General features: G+C 37.8%; 1 protein-coding gene across 3 annotated transcripts in view; it reads left to right on the top strand.

The window, feature by feature from the left end:
* Positions 1-23,261, top strand: part of GFM2 (GTP dependent ribosome recycling factor mitochondrial 2) — a 73,856-nt gene that overhangs the window by 3,414 nt on the left and 47,181 nt on the right. For 2 of the 3 annotated variants that reach the window (XM_045495494.1, XM_045495488.1), the window contains exons 2-5: positions 7,573-7,654; positions 8,989-9,073; positions 10,944-11,001; positions 11,424-11,521. In XM_045495494.1, the coding sequence (XP_045351450.1) occupies positions 7,592-7,654; positions 8,989-9,073; positions 10,944-11,001; positions 11,424-11,521 (304 nt within the window). In that variant the 5' untranslated portion in view covers positions 7,573-7,591. Of the gene's footprint in view, positions 1-7,572; positions 7,655-8,988; positions 9,074-10,943; positions 11,002-11,423; positions 11,654-23,261 lie in introns of those variants that run through there. The other variant, XM_045495501.1, reaches the window with a different exon arrangement.

Below are 23,261 nucleotides of genomic sequence, written 5' to 3'. Positions count from 1 at the left end.
AGTAGCTAAATTGGATATCATCACTTCTTTTTACCTATTAAAGTCTATAGTAGCTATCTGTTGATTGCATGCTGGCAGAGCATAAAAGTGCATTCTTCTGATCTGGATGAAACTTTAGGTAGAATTTATTGATATAGATGAGATTATAAGTGAAACATCTGGAGGTTGTGAAAGCTGATTTATAAATTGATTGTGTGTGGTTAAAAAAGTCAAGCTTCTTTACATTAAAGAATAGGTATGGTAAGACCTTTGTAAAAATTGCCACGAATGAAATAGTTACTACTGTGATATGCATGAGACAGAATAGAATTTTTTAAAGCTAACCTTTTTCTTGAGGTTGGGGATCATGTGTTACTTACTTTTTTTATTTCTGATAACCAACTCCCTGTCTTGCTGCAGTAAATGTAGATGAACCGGGGAATTGTGAAGTGCTTTTATCAGTCCAGTTGATCTAAATTTAAGAGTATCTTTACCTGAGCTTTTTTTTTTCTTTTAGCGAGTAAAAGTTAATTGAGCAAACTTTTTTCTTGAATGAAGTTAAAGGCTAGAACTGATTTTTAAAATTTAGATAAAATGTACCTCACTTTAGATGATTTGTTTTAGAACTTCTGCTAGAAATAAATAAAACGAGTGTTTAGATTGATAGCATGAGATGACCTAGTCAACATAAAGAGAAAAAGCAAAGATATTAGGGATTGACATTAATCAATAATAAACATATTGGGCTAATTCATACTTGATATTTTTCTAAAAAACATTGAATATGACACAAATCTGAAATGAAGTTTCTAATTGAGGAGAAATTACTAAGTACAGTGACAAATATCATCTGCAAACAGACCATTTGAACTTGATGCTGTAACATCGTTTTTCATATATTACTTGATTCTTAGCAACATCATCTTCATTTTGCTTGCATACTGATGTATTTTGTGCTTGTTCTTTAGTGGTCCATGATTTCTGTTTTTGTATATTAAATTTTACAGGCACGATTCTCTACTGATGTTTTAAAAAACAAACCATGAGTTCTTTGTATTTGTCCATAGTGTAACTTGTTGCTAGTAATGTAGAATGGGTAGTTCCCCTTTTTTCCCCTCGTTATTGCTTTTGTACCATCAGATGTTACAACATTTAGTGAATTCTTTATTCTCCAAGGCCTAAGGAGGTCTGGGCCTTATAGAATAACTCACTTTATAGCACCAGTAGTAGGCATCCATTTTTGTTGAAGATCATTGATCCACAGGGAAGAAGAAAATCACTGGAGGGCCCTAATCAACTTAATAGATCAAAAAGTGTAGCATTGTGCTGGGCAGTGTTAGTGGAAGATCCTTCCTTTTGGAGAGCTCACAGTAGTGGAGATAGCTTATAAATATTTTATATGTCGTGAGTAAATAGAAGTTCTGAGTGTTATAAAAACATAGAGAAAGTGCTATTAAAACTTTCTAGGAAATTAGGAAAAGGTTCCAAGCTGGGACTTGAAGATTGAATGGAAATTTACCAGGTGTGGGGTCTTGGGGATTCTAGGACTGCTTTCAGGCTGTGGCAACATTACATACAAAGATGTGAAGATGCCATAGCATGGTGTTCCTTGGGAATTTTGGCTACAGCTCCCTGGTTTAGAGTAGGGAATAGGAGAGTACAAGTCATGAAGGTAGTTTGGGACAGGTTTTGTTGTATTAAGAACCTTTAAATGTTTTGAGTAGGGAAGTGACAAGAGGATGTTGTTTATTTGAAGGATATGTGTAAAGAATGGATTAAACCATTATTTCCCACTTCAGTGATTTGAGTACTACTTTTTGAGACTGGTCATATCTGAATGTCAGCTATGTCATTATTTCCTTAATATTTTTCCTTAAATTCACCTTTTAAAGCAAATTATTTTAACTTCTTAAGCATTACTATCTACAAAATGGATTCTCTTGGCTAGTTTTTCTGATATTTGGTAAATCATTTTTTTTTTTCCTAGAACCTAAAATAATCATGGGCATTCACTTGGGGAAACAGGGTGTTGGAATAAGTTTTAAAAATGTAGCTAAAGGAACTCTTCACACTCTTAAAAATGATTCAGAACTCCAAAGAGTTTTGTTTATGTGTGTTATAACTCATATTCAATCTTTAGATATTAAAACTTTAAAATATTTTAGTAATTCACTTAAACATAGTAAATAACTGTTGATGTAAGTTATACAGTTTTATGAGAAATAACCTATTATTTTCCAAAACAAAAATAATTTCATTTGAGGAATCTTTTACACTGCCTTAGTTTTACAAATCTCTTTAATTTTGGGCATAACAGAATACAGCTGACATCTCATATCACCTTCTGTATTTGTTACTATATATGTATGTTTTTTATTTTTGATTGAACTTCTGAAGTAAGTCCAGCCTCATACATATAGGTGGTTGAGAAAAGGAAGAGTATTTTAATAGTCTTTTCAGAAAATTGTGCATGACTTTACCAGGCTTTTGACAAGTGGTAGTTTCTTAGTGCAATGTGAAGTCAAACCCTGTTAGTGAGTTTTTTCGTATTTTATTGTGTTAAAATCTGTTCTCTTTTAGAGTGGATCTAACATGCATGATACTGCAAACATTCTTTGGTACTGGAAATGAAGAGGGATTGGATTCAAGGTATATTTAGGAAATAAAATCAAAAGGATTTGATGACTTCCTAAATGAGGGAAGTGAATATGTCTGTTCCAAGACACAGGAACAGGTTTAGGAGAAAGAATAATGAATTTTGACATGGATTCTTGTATAACATAGCACACAGTCTATCTCCCTGCTCCCCACCCAGTGTCAGATACTTCCATGAATTTTTCATAGCCTTGATAGTGTACTTGAAACATAATGAATATTCAGTAAATATTTTTGTTTTTAATTTTTAAGTTCGTTTATTTTGAGAGAAAGAGAGAGAGTGCGAGCAGGGGAGGGGCAGAGAGAGGGGAAGAGAGAGAATCCCAAGCAGGCTCCATGCTGTCAGCACAGAGACCAATGTAGGGCTCCAACTCAGAAACTGAGATCTTGACTTAGGTCGAAACCAAGAGTCAGATGCTTAACCGACTGAGCCACCCCAACACCCCATCAATTCAGTAAATATTTTTAAACTAAAGTTCCTTAGTTTTGGAGGGGAGGAGTTAAGATGGCAGAGCAGCATGGAGACCCTGAGGTTGTCTCATCCCTGAAATGCAGCTAGATCAGCACCAGACCATTTTGAACACCTAGGAAATTGATCTGAGGATTAACGCAACAATCTGCATAACTTGAGCCACAAAACTTGGCAGGTACTTGGTACAGAGAGGTGAACTGGTGGAGAGCAAAGCCATGGAGGGTAGGGAGCCATTTTCATGGAGAGAGCACAGAAAAAAAGGGGATAGTGCAGTGCATCAGGATTGTGCAAGAAAAGCACTCTCTGAAAGTAGCTGGAGAGAAAGAGAAAGAGTGAAAACACTTGCAGGGGACTGAACAAGAAATCTGTTCTCCAAAACTACTGACAGGGTGAAAGTAGAGGGTTTTAGTACCACCAGGATTCTATTAACATTGGAGAGCAGAGTCTGAAGTTTCAGAGCTCGGTGATTGGTGGTGCTCTAGGGAGGAATTAGGGTGAATCCCCAGGAGTAGGCAGCAGGGTCTGAGGGGTCCCTGTGTCACATGGGGAGAAGTGGTTCCCCTGCTTGGAGTACATTTGGTAAAGGCCATATGGCCTCTCCTGGGCCAAGGTCCCAGTGGACCCTGGAGAGCAGCCACGTTTGCTGGTATTGGGACAAAGATGCCAGAGTGCAGTAAAACCTGATGCTGGCTGTGTGTTGTGGTTTGCGATAATTTCTGAAGCTCTGCTGCTGCACTATTGCGTGAATGTTTTCTGAGGCAAGCCGGCACCCAGCCATTGCTCAGTGAGACCCTCCCCGAGAGGGTTGGTGTGGGTCCGTGCTGCAGGGTCCTCTCAAGTGTGGAGTTTTGAAACACAACCCCATGTGAGATAAAACTCTGGAGGGAGGTGGCACCTGGAAGGCGGGCGGACAGCTTACAGGGTAGAGACAGGGGGTGGACAGAGGCCTGAGATGGAGGAGAGGTACTTGATCACGGGTGGGTGAGAGCGCAAATGTCCTGTAACAGAGAGGAGGGAGCTGGGTGAAGCCATTTCCACTTCCCCCGTGCTTGCACACATGTGCCACCCCAGTAAGGTAAGCAGCGCCACCTAGTGGAGAACAGAGCCCCACCCATCTGCGCCCATCAAGCACATCCCCCAGAAGGTCAGCACAAGTCACTCCACCAGCTTAATGTACAGAACACAGAGTGCTTCATAGTTTCATTTCTAGGGGAGACTGCATATAACTTCATTCGGGTTTCATTCTGTTTGCTGGTTCATTTGTTCATTTTCTTTGCTTCTGTTTTTGCTTAAATTGTTTTCTTTTTTTTCTTTCATGGATACAGAAAGAAAATTTTTTAAATTTTTTTTACTTTGGTTTTTATTTAAAAAAATTTTTTATTCTATTTCATTTTATTTATTTTATTCTATTATTTTTTTTAACTTTAACATTTTTTCTTTACCTTTTTTCTGTATTCTATCAAGCTTCTTTAAGCAAGCAGAAACACACCTAGGATCTAGCTTCTTCCTTTGTTTGATTTTTTGTTTTGTTACTAATTTTTTAATATTTTTTATTTTATTAATTTTTTCTTCCTCCAAAATGACAAAATGAAGGAATTCACCGCAACAGAAAGAACAGGAAGAAATAACAGCAAGGGACTTAACACAGATATAAATAAGATATCTGAACCAGAATTTAGAACCATGTTAATAATACTGGCTGGGGTTGAAAAAGCATAGAAGACAGCAAAGAATCCTTTTTTGCGGAGATAGAAGAGATAAAATCTAGTCAGGCTGAAATTAAAAATGAAAACATGACAGCCCACAACCTCTGAGATGCAGCAAAGGCAGTCATAAGAGAGAAGCATATAGCAATTCACACCTTCCTAAAGAAGGAAGAAAAGTCTCAAATACACAACCTAACCTTACACCTAAAAGAGCTGGAAAAATAACAGCAAATAAAACCCAAAGCCAGCAGAAAAAGGGAAAAAATAAAGATTAGAGAACAAGTCAATGATCTTAAAATATAAAAAACAAAACAGTAGAACAGATCAATGAAATCAGGTGATGGTTCTTTGAAAGAATTAAGAAAAGTAGAATATCCCCTAGCCAGATTGATCAAAAAGAAAAGGGAAAGGACCCAAGTAAATAAAATCACGAGTGAAAGAGGAGAGATCACAACCAACACTGCAGAAGTACAAGCAATAGTCAGAGAATATGAGGAGCAATTATATGCAAACAAATTGGGCAGTCTGGAAGAAGTGGACAAATTCCTAGAAACATATAAACTACCAAAACTGAAACAGGAAGAAATAGAAAATTTGAACAGACCCATTAACAGTAAAGAAATTGGATCACAGATCAAAAATGTCCCAATAAAGAAGAGTTCAGGGCCATATGGCTTTCTGGGGGAATTCTACCAAACATTTGAAGAGTTAACACCTATTCTTTTGAAGCGATTCCAAAGAATAGAAATGGAAGGAAAACTTCCAGACTGATTCTGCGAGGCCAGTATTACTTTGATTTCAAAACCAAAGATCCCACTAAAAAGGAGAACTACAGGGGCGCCTGGGTGGCTCAGTCAGTTGGGCATCCGACTTTGGCCCAGGTCATGATCTTGGCAGTCTGTGAGTTCGAGCCATGCATCATACTCTGTGCTGACAGCTCAGATCTGGAGCCTGCTTCGGATTCTGTGTGTGTCTCTCTCTCTCTGTCCCTCCCCTGTTCACACTCTGTCTCTCAAAAATAAACATTAAAAAAAATAGTGTTGGGAAAACTGCTCAGTGCAGAAGAATGAACTTGGACCACTTTTCTTACACCATATACAAAAATAAACTCAAAATGGATGAAAGACCTAAACCTAAGACAGGAAGTCATCAAAATACTAAAGGAGAAAACAGGCAACAACCTCTTTGACTTCAGCCACAGCAACTTCTTACTTGACAAGTCTCCAAAGGCAAGGGAAACAAAAGCAAAAATGAACTATTGTGACCTCATCAGGATAAAAAACTTCTGCACAGCAAAGGAAACAATCAGCAAAACTAAAAGGCATCCAGCGGAATGGGAGAAGATATTTGCAGATGACGTGTCAAATAAAGGGTTAGTATCCAAAATCTATAAAGAACTTATCAAACTCCACACCCAAAACCCAAATAATCCAGTAAAGACATGGGCAAACGACATGAATAGACACTTTCCCAAAGAAGACGTCCAGATGGCCAACAGACACCTGAAAAGATGCTCAACATCACTCATCAGAGAAATATAAATGAAACCCACAATGAAATACCACCTCACACCTGTCAGAATGGCTAAAATTAAAAACTCCTAGCAACAACAGATGTTGGCGAGGATGTGGAGATGGGAATGCAAAAACTGCTTCAGCCACTTTGGAAAACAGTATGGAGGTTCTTCAAAAAATTAAAGATAGAACTACCTTATGACCCAGTAATTGGATTACTAGATATTTATCCAAAGGATACAGGAGTGCTGATTTGAAGGGGCACGTGCACCCCAATGTTTATAGCAGACCTATCAACAATAGCCAAAGTATGGGAAGCCCAAATAACTATCGACTGATGAATGGATAAAGGAGATGTGGTATATATATTCCATGGAATATTACTTGGTGGTCAAAATAATGAAATCTTCCCATTTACAACAATGTGGATGGAACTACAGTGTATTATGCTAAATGAAATAAATCAGAGAAAGGTGATTTCAGTCATGTGGAATTTAAGAAACCAAACAGATGACCATAGGGGAAGGGAAGCAAAAATAATATAAAAACAGGGAAACAAACCATAAGAGACTCTTAAATACAGAGAACAAACTGAGGGTTGTTGGCTGTGTGTAGGGTGGGGGGAGGAGCTAAATGGGTGATGGGCATTAAGGAGGGAACTTGTTGGGATGAGCACTGGGTGATACATGTAAGTGATGAATCACTAAATTCTACTCCTGAAACAATTTTTACAGTATATGTTAACTAACTTGGGTTTCAATTAAAAAAAATAAACACACTTAGTTTTTATAGTCACAGAAGACAACTTGCTCTTGTGTATTTTTTTTACATATTTATGGTATGAATGAATAAAATCAGAATATATAAGTAAACCAATAAGTTACATTACCAATGAGAAATTAACAAATTAACATGTAGAAGCTTACCTTTTTATACTAAATTTTATGTAAATACATAAATGCATTTTGGTTACATTTTTATAATTCCAATCTTTTTATGGTATGTACATATCTTGAAGAATTAAAACGTTGAAAAATAAAGAATATTTTAGCTTGAGAACCATATTTCTCATTTTTGTCAGAATTTTTATTTTCTGAATGATGCATGGAGTTTTTGATAGCTAAAAGTATTGTACCTATTGTTTCAACATAATACATTGTTACCATATATGTTGCATATGCTTTACATATGTCTTACTGACATATATGCAAACTTAGTTTAAAATTTTTGTATATTTCTTTTTCAGAGAATAACAGAGGATCAACATGTTGTCCAACTTGAGGAAATTTGTAGTCAGTCATAAGAAAATACCCATCCTGCATGTTAATGTAAGTTTTTCTTGTAAAATTAAATGTACTTCAGCACGTTCAGTTCCTTTACTTCCCCAAAGGCCAAGTATACTCTTAGACTAGTGTATCTTTATTTTCAGCAGTTTTTCTTAACAGGGAGTGTGGGAGAAACTGTAACAAAGAAGCAGCAGACCTTATCACTAGTCTGTAAATTCATTTGGCTACTTGAAAATTCACCGTGCAGCATTTTAAAGAATATCCATTTGTATATTCCATTTTGAAGTCATTAGTGTCCCAAAGACTTACACAGGTTTTCTTTAGTGTGTTCATTGCTGATGCTTTCAGACTACATGCCTGTGACAGGTAGCTACTCTTACCCAGGTCAGTATGCAGTGGAAATTTAAATATCTTTGAGTCTATACTTTTGAAATATTTCTTAGGATAACAGTGTTTTATTGACAAAAACTTGGTAACTAATGTAGAAGTGATATAGAAGACAGGCATGCATTCCAAGATAGCATTAAAAGGCAGATTGTGACAACCCCAAATTATTATACTAACTATAACAATTCCAAATGTATTAGCAGCCATTAAATGTGTATCTAGTTGTTTGGGGATAAATTGGGATGGGTAATAACCAACCTCTGTGTGGAAACACTGGGAGGAGATACTAAAGAAACTTTTAAAAAATGCCAGTCCCTAGTTCTCCCAACTACTCCCCCATCTCGCCAAATGTTTTTTAAAGTTTTCCAGGTGATTCTAATTTGTAACCGCTTTTATAAATCCCCAAAACAGCTAATGGTTTTAGAGTTCTTGACCCCCACCAGCTCTTAGCAGCTGTAGAGGAGAATCAAGAAGTAGCCAGGGTGAGAGACCTGATTAACTTTTCTGGCTCTCTGGAAACTTCAGGGCTCTGGTTCTCAAACTGTAGCTATCAGAATCACCTGGAGGGCTTGTAGAAATGCAGATTGTTCAGTACACCTGAAAGTAATACAACACTGTGTTCATTATACTTCAGTTAAATAAAAATTCCCACAGATTGTTTGCCTCTGTCCCCAGAGTTTGTTATTTTCTTGTCTGGAGTAGATCTGTAGAATTTGTGTTCCTTGTGATGTTAATGCTGCAGATCTTAGAGAACCATCATCTAAGATCAGCTCAAAATAGCAAGTCAGTTTTAGTTTTATTTCTGTTCTTTCCTGTAGTATAATTTTGGGTTGTCACTTTTTAAAGGAGCTAGCGTTAATAAATTCAGACTACTTTAAGGAGATTCAAAGTATTTCGTCTTCTCACAAAGCATAGTTATGATGTTAAAAGTACTGTAATCAGAAATGCTAAAATAAAATTAATGTCAGGGTTCTTTTTCTCCTCACTAGAATATGTGTTGCTCTAAAATGAGAGCAAGTTTACAAAGACTAAAGTCACATGTGTCTCTTGGAAGAAACTACAGTTCTCTACCAGGTACAAAATTTGATTCTCATTGTACTGCTTGTTTGCTTTCTCTCTCTCTTGTTGGCAAGCATTCCATTTTCAGAATACTGCTTCCTTTTTACTTCTCGGCTATTTCCTTAAGATTATTATGAGTTGGATGTATTCTGATAGATGCCAGGGGTAGTAGGCCTGTGCTCCTTATCTGCTCCCCATCCACATGAGCTAAACAAAGAGAAAGGTTGGTGGCTTTAGTCGCTGGCTCAAAAGTTTAGCGGGTTGTCTATTTGTAGAGTGCTCTTGCTGTAAAATACTTATTTTCTAGTCCTTTTCTGGTTTTTATACATAAGTATTTTCTGTCATTCGAGGTTTGCCCAAATAATTTATTTTAAAGGTTCTTAAGAGTAGTTGGTTAAGGGGCACCTGGGTGGCGTAGTCGATTAAGCGTCCGACTTCAGCCAGGTCACGATCTCGCGGTCCGTGGGTTCGAGCCCCGCATCGGGCTCTGGGCTGATGGCTCAGAGCCTGGAGCCTGTTTCCGATTCTGTGTCTCCCTCTCTCTCTGCCCCTCCCCCGTTCATGCTCTGTCTCTCTCTGTCCCAAAAATAAATAAAAACGTTGAGAAAAAAAAAATTAAAAAAAAAAAAAAAGAGTAGTTGGTTAAATACTTATCTGGGTAGTTTACGTTAGGTAGTATGGCTACTGAAAGCTGGTAGCCTGAGCAACTAATTCTCAATGGTCGTCTGTGTTTGAAGCAAGCAAGCATATGGGAGACTCATTGAAACTAGTTGCATTCTGTTGCTGTTCGAATTACCATCTTTGTCATGTGAGAGTAATGGAGTAATGATACTGATTGTGTGACTGTTAAGGGCATGTGAATTTAATGGTCTGCAGTATTGGCTTGTATCTACGTTTCTATATTTTGCTCATCAAATTTATCTGTAGCCATACAGGCCATCCTTCAGTCTTCGAACTGCTAGGAGGTTTTCAAAATACAATAGAACTATTCTTAATTTATTGGAGAAGTTTTGGAAAACTGATTTAAATAGGTGTAGATTAAATTTATAAATGTAACTGCATTTTTGCTTTAAAATTAATAAAATATATAAGTATGTAGTAAATTATTATGGGCTTTTTGTATTCGAGAAATACTACTTGGCCTTTTAGAAGTCTTAGATTGTTATAGCTCCAATTCACTGATACTTCCCAGGCCATCGTTAAAGATATTGTATGCTTGGAAGTACTGAGGGAAGATGGGTTTAAAATTGTACAGAAATTCATTGTCATCTGATATGAGGATCACTCTTAACTCTTTAGGCCTTGACATTGCAGGTTCACAGGACTGTGCATTTTATTTTTCTTTGGTTCAGGAGCTGTTGCCTTAAGATCATTGCTATGAACATTCTTCTATATTTTTTCTGTCTATTGTAGAATTGTAGAAAGTGGCAAAGATTAGGGGCACCTGGGTAGCTAAGTCGGTTGACCTCAGTCAGTTGGTTCAGGGCATGATCTTGCGGTTTGTGAGTTCGAGCCCCACATCGGGCTCACTGCTGTCAGCACAGAGCCTGCTTTGATTTTCTAGCCCCCTCTCTCATCCCCTCTGTCTGCCCCTCTCCTGCTTATGCTCTGTCAAAAATAAATAAACATTAAAAAAAAGTGGGAAAGATTGGGGTAAATTTATATTTTTCTAAGGATGTCTTCTAGAAATTTATGTTTGAAAATTTACCTTATCATCATCCATTGCCTTTTCTTTAGAGATACAACTTTTAGGTAAAAGAAAGTTTTATTTATCTTGGATTTTACTGTACTTGGAATTACTGTATTTGCTTAAAATTATTTTAACTTCTTTGTCAATTAAAGGAAAATTTCTTAAACTTTTCAATTATAACCCTCTTTCCATTAGGTTTGATAGGAAATGATATCAAATCCCTTCATTCTGTCATCAATCCTCCCATAGCTAAGTAAGTACTATCATTGATACTGTCTTTTTCATTCACTGTGTGAAAAGGTAAAGGTTTCTGTCATGGGCTTAATTTAGCATTGTTAATTTAGCTTTCTGCCTGCGCTAACTATAAGTAGATGTTGGTATATATCTTTAAAGCTATTTTTTTTTCCATTTCAGTGCTAAATATTTTTAATGTAGCAACAGCACAATTTTCATAGAACTAAAAGTAAAATTCACAAGATTGTAGTTAGCTGTTTGTTATTTAGGTGTTTTGTCAGAATAATGTAGGGATGTATTTTCTGGTTTTTTCGTTTTTATGAAATAGTAACTAGCTTTGAAATTAGCACAGCATATAGAATACATATTTTGGTTTTATGGTTTTAGTAATGACCACTATGTAACACATGCTTTTTTTTTTTTTCTCCACCTCTCAAACAGAATCCGAAATATTGGAATTATGGCTCATATTGATGCAGGCAAAACTACCACCACAGAAAGAATATTGTACTATTCTGGATACACAAGATCGCTGGGAGGTTAGAATGGATTCCTCCTCACCCCAACCCCCATTAGCAAAAACATCACTGGAAAATATTTTAAGAAGTCAACCTAGAGATCTTGAGTATGGCATGGAAGTACTGATGTCTAAATCACAACATAAAGATAAGGTAGTTGCAACACCCACCAAAGAGTTTTCTTAGGTTCAACTCAACATTCAGACTCACAGGACTATCTTGGACAACAATTTGCCCTCATCTACTCAGAATGCTATAGGACAGGAACCATAGTTTCCCTGCATACCAGCAATACGTGTTTCTTTCTGCAGGAGTCCTTAATGCAGTGCACATAGCTATCTGGGAACTAACTTCTTTGGCCACTCAAAAGTGACAGTACAGGGACGCCTGGGTGGCTCAGTCGGTTAAGCGTCCGGTTTCAGCTCAGGTCATGATCTCGCGGTTCGTGAGTTCAAGCCCCACGTCGGGCTCTGTGCTGACAGCTCGGAGCGTGGAGCCTGCTTCGGATTATGTGTCTCCCCCTCTCTCTCCCCTTCCCCTGCTCATGCTCTGTCTCTCTCTATCTCTCAAGAATAAATAAACTTAAAAAAAATTTAAAAGTGACTGTACAGTTTAAGGCAACAGAATTCACAGGAGCTACCCTGGCTTACAAGCTTCAGGCCCCTTAGGACCCAAAACCTCTCATTACAGCTCCGTGGGCTCTCTTCCAGATTTACTAGAAAGGCCGTGCCATATCCCACTCAGGGGAGCTTAAGGTTGTGTATCTCCATCAAGTATTTACAATTCATGTATACCTCTTCCCAATTCAGATGTACCTTACCAATCACAAATTATTTTTTCTGTGAGATATGTTGCTGCGGCGCCTCGGTGGCTCATTCATTGGAATGTCCGACTCTTGATTTCGGCTCAGGTTATGATTTCACGTTTGTGGGCTCGAGCCCTGGGTCGAGCTCTGTGCTGACAGCCTGGAGCCTGCTTGGGATTCTCTCTTTCCCGCTTTCTCTCTCTCCTATACTCAGACGTGTGTGCATGCATGCTTCTGGTCAAAATAAATATTTTTAAAAAAGAGATTTTGCCTAGCAACGTAGTTGACATACTTGTGTTCTCTGGTTTCTAGAAGAAAAGAACTAGAAAGTTAATTGAATCAAATTCTCTTGCAGAAGAAGAAAGGATTTTGTTAATCCAATTCACAGTAGAAATAGTAGCAGTAGTAGTAGTATTTACTTAAGTTTTGATTTTATTTTTTAATAATAAGATGTCAAAAACGGTAGTTCTTGACCAGTCTTGCACATTTGAATCCCCATGTAATTTTTTTGTTTTATTTTGTTTTTGTTTTTTTTTTTTTTAATTTTTTTTTTTTTTTCAACGTTTATTTATTTTTGGGACAGAGAGAGAGCATGAACGGGGGAGGGTCAGAGAGAGAGGGAGACACAGAATCAGAAACAGGCTCCAGGCTCTGAGCCACCAGCCCAGAGCCCGACGCAGGGCTCGAACTCACGGACCGCGAGATCGTGACCTGGCTGAAGTTGGATGCTTAACCGACTGCGCCACCCAGGCGCCCCTGTTTTATTTTGTTTTTAAATAACAGTGCCTTAGCACCACGCTGGAAATTAAGATTCAGCAAGTATGTGGTATCGCCTGGGTGTCTGTATTTTTGTGTTATGTATTTTAAAACTCTGTATTTATCATATACACATTTATGATTGTTGTGTTTCTCTGACGAATCAACTTTTTTATCATTATAAAGTACCAATCTTTATCTCTGGTAAAACATTTTGTTCTGAAATTTGAGATGGACGTCCTCGTGTCCATAATACCAGAAGTGGAAATCTTTTTCAAAAGCTCTACAGAGATTTTGAAATGCATTATATTGAGAACCATTTCTCTAGACCTTGAAATTGGTTGAGGACTTAGCATAGTATTTATAGAAGAAAAGAACACCCAGGATTAGAATATTCATGATGATAGTTTCTGAAATGTATGAACACATGCATTTCTCATAGAATTACTGCTGTGTAAGTGGGGATATAACAGCAAAATGTGGAACATTATTAGGCTTCTTCTGTTGTATCACAGATATGATGATAATTCTTTTCTCACGCCCCCAGTTTGTATTCCTGAAGTGAGGATCCAGATTAGGTGGGCAGTTTTCAAGGCAACCTTTTTTTTAATTGTGGTAAAAAATATATACATCTAAGAAAACATTTACCATATTAAGCATTTCTGAGTGTACATTTAAGTAGTGTTAAGTACTTTTGGCAATCTTCAGAACTTTTTAATCTTGTAAAACCCAAATGCTATACCCATTAAATAATAACTCCATGTTTTTCCCTCTGCCCAGCCCCTGGAAACTGTCATTCCACTTTGTCTTTCTATGAATTTGACTAGTCTAGATAACTCATATAAGTGGAAAGAATCATACAGTATTGGTCTTTTTGTGACTGGCTTATTTAATACTTAGCCTGTGTCCACAAGATTTGTCCCAACGGGAGCACTTGGGTGACAGTCTGCTAGGTGTCCCAATTTTTGGTTTCTGCTCAAGTCATGATCTCATCACGTTTTGTAAGTTCGAGCCCCGTGTCAGTCTCTGTGTGGACAGTGCGCGACCTGCTTGCGATTCTTTCTATCTACCCCTCCCCTGCTCTCTCTGAGAATAAATAAATAAATAAACTTTAAAGAAAAAAAAAAGATTTGTCTCTATGACAACTCTGTCTGTACGACAACTCTATACATCGTTATGTCACCACAAGTATAACTACCATCTGCTACCGTACAACACTATTACAGTGCCATCGACTGTATTCCCTGTGCTGTACCTTTCATCCCCAGCTCTTATTCATTCCGTAACTAGAAGCCTCCCACTCCCTTATACCCATTTGCCCATCCCCCTGCTTCCCTTCCCTCGGGCTACCATCAGTTCTCTGTATTCAGGGGTCTGCTTTTGCTTTTTGTTTGTTTTAGATTGCACTTAGTGAAAGCACATGGTACTTGTCTTTCTGGGTATGACTTATTTCACTTAGCATGATACCCTCTGTTTTTCAGATGGCAGGATCTCATTCTTCTTTGTGACTGTGTAATACATAATATTCCAGTGTGTGTGTGTGTGCGTGTGTACATATATATACGTATACATGTGTATATATGCGTGTGTGTGTACATGTGCACACACACACGTACACACACACATATATATATATCTCACATCTTATGTATTGTTGGACACTTAGGTTGCTTCCATTATCTTCGCTATTGTTAATGCTACAGTGAATTTGGGGGTACAGATATCTTTGTTTTTTCTTTTTTATCATTTTATTTTTTTCATCATAATTATACTCTTTAATTCTCATGCCCTGTTTCCCCCATCCCGCACCCACTCTGTTAACCATCAGTTGTCTATAGTTAAGAGTCTCTTGATTTCTTTTTTTCTCTTTGTTTTGTTTCTTTGTTTTTCATTATTTTGTTTCTTAAATTCCACAGATAAGTGAGATCATATGATATTCGTCTTTCTCTGACTTATTTCGCTTAGCATTACACTTTCAGCTCTATCCATGTGGTTCCAAATGTCAAGATTTTACTTTTTTATGGCTGAATAGTTTTGTGTGTGTGTGTGTGTGTGTGTGTGTGTGTGTGTGTATCCTACATCTTTATCCATTCATCTATTGATGGACATTTGAGCTGCTTCCGTATCTTAGCTATTGTAAATAATGCTTCAGTAAACATAGGGGTCCATATATCCCTTTAAATTAGGCTTTTTGTATTTTGGGGGGGTAGATACCCAGGAATGTGATTCCTGGGTCCTAGGGTAGTTCTGTTTTTAACTTTTTGAGAAAGCTCCACTGTTTTCCAGAGTGGCTGCACCAGTTTGCCTTCCCACCAACAGTAAAAGAGTGTTCTTTTTTCTCCACATTCTCATCAGTATTTGTTATCTCTTGTGTTTTTGATTTTAGCCATTCTGGTAGGTGTGAGGTGATACCTCATTGTGATTTCGATTTGTGTTTCTCTGATGATGAGTGATGTTGAGCATCTTCGTGTGTGTGTTAGCCATCTGTATGTCTTCTTTGCAGGTATGTCTGTTCACATCTTCTGCCCATGTTTTGATTGGATTATGTGTTTTTTTGGGTGTTGAGTTGTATCAGTTCTTTATATGTTTTGGGTACTAATCAGATATGTCATTTGCCTATATCTTCTCCCATTCAATAGGTTGGTTGCCTTTGAGTTTTGTTGATCATTCCCTTCACTGTGCAAAAGCTTATTATTTTGATGTAGTCCCAGTAATTTATTTTTGCTTTTATTTCCCTTGCCTCAGGAGACATACCTAGAAAAATGTTGCTATGGCTGATGTCAGATAGATGACTTTCTGTGCTCTTTTCAAAGGTTTTTATGGTTTCAGGTCTCAACATTTAGGTCTTTAATCCATTTTGAGTTCATTTTGTGTATAGCGTAAGAAAGTGGTCCAGTTTCATTCTTTTGCTTATAGCTGTCTAGCTTTCCCAGCACTGTTTGTTGAAGAGACTTTTTTCCCACTGGTTATTCATCCTTCCTTTGTCAAAGATTAATTGACCATATATTGTGGGTTTATTTCTTAGTTTTCTGTTCTATTACACTGACCTCTGTGTCTGTTTTTATGCCAGTACCATACTGTTTAATTACTACTGCTTTGTAATATAACTTGAAATCTGGAATTGTGGTACCTCCTGTTTTGTTGTTCTTTTTCAAGATTGCTTTGGCTCTTCTACATCTTTTATGGTTTCATACAAATTTTAGGATTGTTCTAGTTCTGTGAAAAATGCTGTTGATATTTTGGTAGGGATTACATTAAATCTATAGATTGCTTGAGATAGTCTGAACATTTCACCAGTATTTTTCTTCCAGTCTGTGAATGTCTTTCATTCCTTTGTGTTGTCTTGAATTTCTTTCATCAGTGTTTCATAGTTTTCAGAGTATAGGTCTCTCACCTCTTTGGTTAAATTTTTTCCAAGGTATTTTATTGTTTTGGGTACACTTGTAAATAGGCTTGTTTTCTTATTTTCACTTTCTGCCACTTTGCTATTAGTGTGTAAGAATGCAACAAATTTCTGCACATTGATTTTGTATCCTGCAACTTTATTGAATTCATTTATCAGTTTTAGCAGTTTTTTGGTGGAATCTTTAGGGTTTTCTGTATGTAGTATTGTGTCAGTTGGAAATAGTGCAAATTTTACTTCTTTCTTACCAATTTGGATCCCTATTATTTCTTTTTCTTATCTGATTGCTATGGCTAGGACTGCCAGTACTATGTTGAATTAAAATGAGAGTGGATATCTGTGTCCTGTTCTTTACCTTAAGGGAAAACTTTTCAGTTTTTCATGATGGAGTGTGATGTTGGCTGTGAGTTTTTCATAGAAAGCCTTTATCATATGAGGTATGTTTCCTTCTTGACCTATTTTGCACAGGATTTTTATCATGAATGGTTGTACTTTGTCAAGTGCTTTTTATGCATCTGCTAAAATGATTATACAGTTTTTATCCTTTCTCTTATCACATTGATTGTTTGCAAATACTGGATCACCCTTGCATCCCTGGAATAAGTCCCACTTGATTGTGGTATATGGTTTTTTTTAATGTATTGTTGGATTTGGTTTGCTGATATTTTGTTGAGGTTTTTTTTGCATCTATATTCATGAGAAATATTGGCCTATAGTTCTCTCTTTTTGTGTGTGTGTGGTTTCTGTTTGGTTTTGGTATCGGGATGATACTGGCCTCGTTGAATGAATTTGGAAGTTTTCCTTCCTCTTGTATTTTTCAGAATAGTCTGAGGAGAATAGGTATTAACACTTTATTAAATGTTTTGTAGCATTCCTGTGAAGCCGTCTGGTCTTGGACTTTTGTTTTTTGAGAGTTAAAAAGAAGTTTTTTTTAATGTTTATTTTTGAGAGAGGGAGAGAGTGAGAGAGAGAGACACACAGAGTGGGGAAGGGGCAGAGAGAGAGGGAGACATGGAATCCAAAGCAGGCTTCAGGCTCTGAGCTGTCAGCACAGAGTCCCATGTGGGGCTTAAACTCACCAACTGTGAGATCATGACCTGAGCTGAAGTCAGACACTTAACTGACTGAACCCTCAGGCATTGCTTTTTTTCTGAGTTTTTTGATGACTGATTTCATTGCAGGTAATTGGTCTGTTCAATTTTTCCATTTCTTTTGCCATAGGTTTGGTAGGTTATATGTTTCTAGGAATTTATCCATTTCTTTTAAGTTGTCCAATGTGTTGGCATTTAGGTTTTCATAATATTCTATAACAATTACTTGTATTTATTTGGTGTTGATTGTTATTTCTCCTCTTTCATTGGTGATTTTGTTTATTTTGGTACCCCCAACCCCTCTTTGTCTGCTTGCTCTTTTTTTTTTTTTTTTTTTAATGAATCTTGCTATGGGTTTTTCAATTTTGTTGATCCTTTCAGAGAATTCTCTCTTGCTTTCATTGATCCATCCTATTGGGGTTTTTGTTTGTTTTTTTACTTTCTGTGTCATTTATTTCTGTTCTAATCTGTATTTTCTTCTTTTGCTGGGTTTGGGTTTTGTGTGTTCTTCTTTTTCTAATCCCTTTAGGTGTGAGGTTATGTTGTTTGAAATTTTTCTTCTCGAAGTAAACCTGTATTGCAATAATACACTTATCTCTTAGAACCACTTTTGCTGCATCCCGAACTTTTTGAATCATTGTAATTTTCATTTTTGTTTCCATGTAATTTTTTTATTCTTTAATTTCTTGGTTGACCCATTCATTGTTTACTAGCATGTCATTTAACTTCCATGTATCTGTGGTCTTTGCAGAGCCTTTCTTGTGGTTGCTTTCTAGTTTCATAGCGTTGTAGTCAGGAAAGATGCATGGTATGACTTTGATTTTTATAATTTGTTAAGACTTGTTCTGTGGCCTAAATATGTGATCTGTTCTGGAGAATGTTCTGTGTGTGTTTGAAAAGAATGTGTTTTTCTCCTGTTTTAGATGGAATGTTCTGATACTCCTGTTATATCCATCTGGTCCAGTGTGTCATTCATAGCCACTATTTCCTTGTTTATTTTCTGGTTTGATGATCTGTCCGTTGATCTTAAGTGGGGTATTCAAGTCACTTTACTATTGTTGTGTTACTTTTGATTAGTTCCTTTATGTTTGTTGCTAACTGTTTTATGGAATTGGGTGCTTTCATGTTGGGTGCATAAATATTTACAATTGTTATTCTGCTGTTGGATTGTACCCTTTATTATTCAGTGGTTTTTGTCTCTTGTTACAGACTTTGTTTTAAAGTCTATTTTGTCTGATATAAGTATGGCTATCCTGGCTTTCTTTTGACATCCATTTGCATGATAAATGTTTTTCTGTCCCTCACACTCAATCTGCAAGTGTCTTTCTGTCTGAAATGAGTTTCTTGTGGGTAGCATTTAGATGGGTCTTGTTTTTATTCATTCTGTCACCCTGTGTCTTTTGATGGGAGTGTTTAGTCCATTTACATTCAAAGTAATTACTGATCAGTATATATTTTTGCCATTTTGTTACTTGTTTTGTGGTTGTTTTTGCACCTTTTTTCTGACCCTTTCTTTCATGGTTTGTTGGCTTTCTTCAGTGATATACTTGGATTCCTTTTTCTTCATTCTTCATTCAGCATATCTATTACTGGTTTTTATTTTGTGATTACCATTAGGTTTGTGTAGAACCTCTTCTGCATATAGTAGTGTATATTAAGCTGATGGTTGCAGAACTTTAAACCCCTCTGTAATCCCACCCCCCATGCTTTTGGTATAGGATGTCATTTTTACATCTTTTTATTTTCTGAATATTTTAACTGGTTTTTACAGAAGCATTTACTTTCTTTAAAAAATTTTTTTGTGTTGTTTATTTTTGATAGAGACAGACAGAGCATGAGTAGTATTGGGGCAGAGTCTGAAGCAGGCTCCAGTTCACCCTGGGGCTTGAACTCACAAGCTGTGAAATCATAACCTGAGAGAAAGTCAGACACTTAACCGAATGAGCCACCCAGGTGCCCCTGGAAGTACTTACTTTTAATGTTTTTTTGTGTTTTTCACTTTTTTACACTTTTACTTATGGTCTTTGCTTCCCACTCAAAGAATCCCCTTTAATATTTCTTGTAGGACTGGTTTAGTGGTCTTAAACTCCTTTAGTTTCTGTTAGTGTGAGAAAGTCTATCTTTCAATTCGAAATGATAGCCTTGCTGGATAGAGTATTCATGGCTGCAGAAAATCCTTTCAGCACTTTGAATATATCATGCCACTCCTGTCTGGCCTGCAGTTTCTGTCTGAAAAAAACCACTGATAGCCTTATGGGATTTCTTTGTATGTAACTGTCTTCTTTTCTCTTGCAACCTTTAAAATTCTTTATCGTAATTTTTTTTCCATTTTATTTTATTATTATTTTTTTAACGTTTATTTATTTTTGAGACAGAGAGAGAGCATGAACGGGGGAGGGTCAGAGAGAGGGAGCCACAGAATCTGAAGCAGGCTCCAGGCTCTGAGCTGTCAGCACAGAGCCCAATGCGGGGCTCGAAATCATGGACCGCGAGATCATGACCTGAGCCGAAGTCGGACGCTTAACTGACTGAGCCACCCAGGCTCCCCTTTTCCATTTTAATTAATGTGTGTCTTTGTGTGGAATCCCTTGAGTTGCATTTGTTTGGGAGTTTGAATTTGTTGTGGCAATTTGTTTGTTGGGGGTTGAATTTGTTGGGACAATTTGTTGTGCCTCCTGAATCTGGATTTCTGTTTCCCTCCTCACATTTGGGAAGTATTCAGCTATTTTTTCTTCAGATACATTTTCTGCCACCCTTTCTCTCTCTTCTGGGATCCGTGTAACGTGAATGTTACTATGCTTGATTGAGTGAGAGTTCTGTAATCAGTTCTTATTATGCAGTATTTGTCTCTCATCTGTTCATCTTGATTGCTTCCCATTTCTCTATCCTCCGGGTCACTGATAACATTCCTTTGCTTCCTGTAGCCTACTTTTTCATTCCATTTATTATATTTTTTTGTTTCATTTATTGAGTCTTCATGTCTGATGTTATTTTTTTCTGTCTTTGCTAAGGGTCTCAACAATATTCTCCAATCTTTTCTCAAGTTTAGTGAGTATCTTTGTGATCATTATTCTAAATTCTCTACCAGGCTTAGTAATTTCTGTTTCACTTATGTCTCCTGTTGTGATTTTGTCATGTTCTTTCATTTGGGACATATTCCCCTGTCTCCTCATTTTGTCTACCTCTCTGTGTCTGTTTCTGTGTATTAGGAAAGTCAGCCATATCTCCTGCTGTTAAAAGTAGTGGCTTTATGAAGAAGAGGTCTTGTAGTGCCCTGCAGTGCACTGTTCCCTATTCACCAGAAAGTGACACTTCAGAGGAGTCTTCTGTATGTTGCTTGCGTTGCGTTGCTTGCGTCCTACTATTGTGCTTTCTCTTTCAGTCCAGACTTCTGCACTGACTATCTGCCTCTTGTGGGCTGTGCTTGCTTTCTGTGGTATTAGACCCAGGCAGGCCGGCTTGAGAGGGCATGACCATAGGAGGGCTCAGGGGCCAGGCAGCAGTGTTAACCAAAATTTGCACCGAATCAGTAGTCCCAGGCCAGATCCCCTAAATCACGGTGGTGGCCAGCGGCGTGGCATGTGTTAGCGGCCGGACACAAAGCACACGGCTGAGGTAGTGACAAGAAGCGTACGGGTCTGTGCGTGGTGGCTGGGGGCATTCAACTTTAGCAAAATCTGCACTGAGCTGCTAGACCTGGCTAGATCTGCCAGAGTGCGATGGCCACAGGGCCACAGCACACGGAGGCAGTGATTGGGTGGGGCGCACACAGTGTTAATAAAATTTGCCCTGAGCCCAGGGCCTAGGCCAGCATACTTAGAGTGGGTGATTCCTCAGGAGAACTCAAGGCACAACGCACTGTTGGCGCTACCTCACGGGTGTCTGTGCAGCACTGCCTCCCGCCTGTGTCTGTTTATGCTGAGGGGTGGGAGAAAAAATGGCACCTGCCAGTTCCTTTGTTCTCAGAGGAATTCCTCAGTGTGCTCTGAAATCTCTATAAACAGATCTCTTTGCCTTTGTGCAAGCTGTCACGTCTGTGTTGACTCTTCTAAAGGTCTTCGTCTCTTTAAGGGTGGGGACGTGGCTATCACGTGCACTCCTGGCTACCCAGTGCTGAGTCACCTGACCTTCAGAGCTCTAGACTCCCAACTCCCCTAGTTATACAGAGTCATGGAGTTCAGTGCCTCTGGTTTTCAAGGCTGGAAGTTATGGGCATTCTTTTTTCCTATGTAAACTCCCCGGTGCTTTGCCTTCTCTGTGACCACAGCTTCCTTTCTCCTGTGGGCAGTGCTCCTGGCTGCCTTTCTGCCCTTTCTAACCTCTCCAGGGCTGGCTTCCTGTATTTGGCTGTGGAGTTTGTTCTGCCAGTCTTCAGATCACTCTCCAGTTTGTTGACTCAGATGTGAGTGATATGTAGCTGTAAAAGTAGGATGGGATGAGCTTAGGGTCCTCTTACTCCACCATCTTGCATCCCCTCCTCCTACAAATGTTTTACAAGTTTAGAGCTTTTGGGCACCTGGGTGGCTCAGTAGGTTAGTTGTTCGGCTTTGGCTCAGGTCATGATCTAGTGGTTCGTGGGGTTCGAGCCCTGCATCGGACTCTTTGCTGACAGCTCAGGGCCTGGAGCTTGCTTCAAATTCTGGGTCTCCCTTTCTCTCTGCCCCTCCCCTGCTCACGCTCTGTCTCCCTCTCTCAAAAACAAATAAACGTTGAAAAGATAAGTAAATAAAAACAGCGCTTTTGGTTAGGTATTTGGTCTTTGTCTCATTAATGATGTTTGTTTTCTTGGTTTGTTATTTTGTGAGTAACTGGCAACACTAATTTTTAACACAGATATTTGGGGCTCCTGAAAAATAAATTTTTCTTTTCCTCCCCCAGTTGGCACATATGTGTACATATGTTTATATATATCTATACATACACAAACAGTGAGGAAAAGTGGTTAGCATTTTTAGAGGTTTAATGCTGACATAAGTAGTGATAGTATAAGGCCATGGTCACTTGTGGTTTTGAATTTTGAATGGTAACGATAAACTCATTTTTACTTCTTTTACTGTATAAATTTAATGAGAGTACAAGAATTTTAATGCAGAATAATTTAGTAGTCAAGATGAACTTTATCTGTAACTTTTTATTATAGAAGTTCCACTAAGACTATTTTCATTTGTACACATAAGTGTCTTTGGCTGGGGGTTGGGGCGGGGGGGGGGAATTTAGTAATCAGAAGGATTTGTAAAGGAGAATTTTACTTGGGAGGAGTTTTTTCTTTACCTTGTTCCCTGTAGCTACCATTTACTTACCATTTACTGGGCTAGGTACTTTATGTAGTCTCATTTTATTCTTACAGCAACCCAGCGAGGTTGCTTTTGTTAACCTTGTAGTACAAATTAGGTTAAGTAGCTTGCTCAGGTTCATACAGTAGTAATGGTAAAGTTGGGATTTAAATCGAGACTTATCTGTGCTCTTTTCATTGCACTACCCTCCCTCCTGTCAAGGGATCAGATATGAGAAACATAAAAAGGGATAATGAAAGGTAAACTAGGGGAAAAAATGAAAAAATAAAAAGTTTAGAAAAATTAAAATATTTAGACAGAATTTAATCTTAGAGAAAAAATATTTTTTTATGGAAAAATTACTCATTTTGCTGGAAAAGCTTTTCTAGAACAAGGACTTATGTAGAGTAAGATTAAGGCCTCTAGGGGCGCC

Source organism: Leopardus geoffroyi, chromosome A1 (genome assembly GCF_018350155.1).
Source record: "Leopardus geoffroyi isolate Oge1 chromosome A1, O.geoffroyi_Oge1_pat1.0, whole genome shotgun sequence".
Lineage (NCBI taxonomy): Eukaryota > Metazoa > Chordata > Mammalia > Carnivora > Felidae > Leopardus > Leopardus geoffroyi.
The sequence above is the reverse complement of the archived record's forward strand: the minus strand, read 5'-3'. Positions and strand labels throughout refer to the sequence as shown.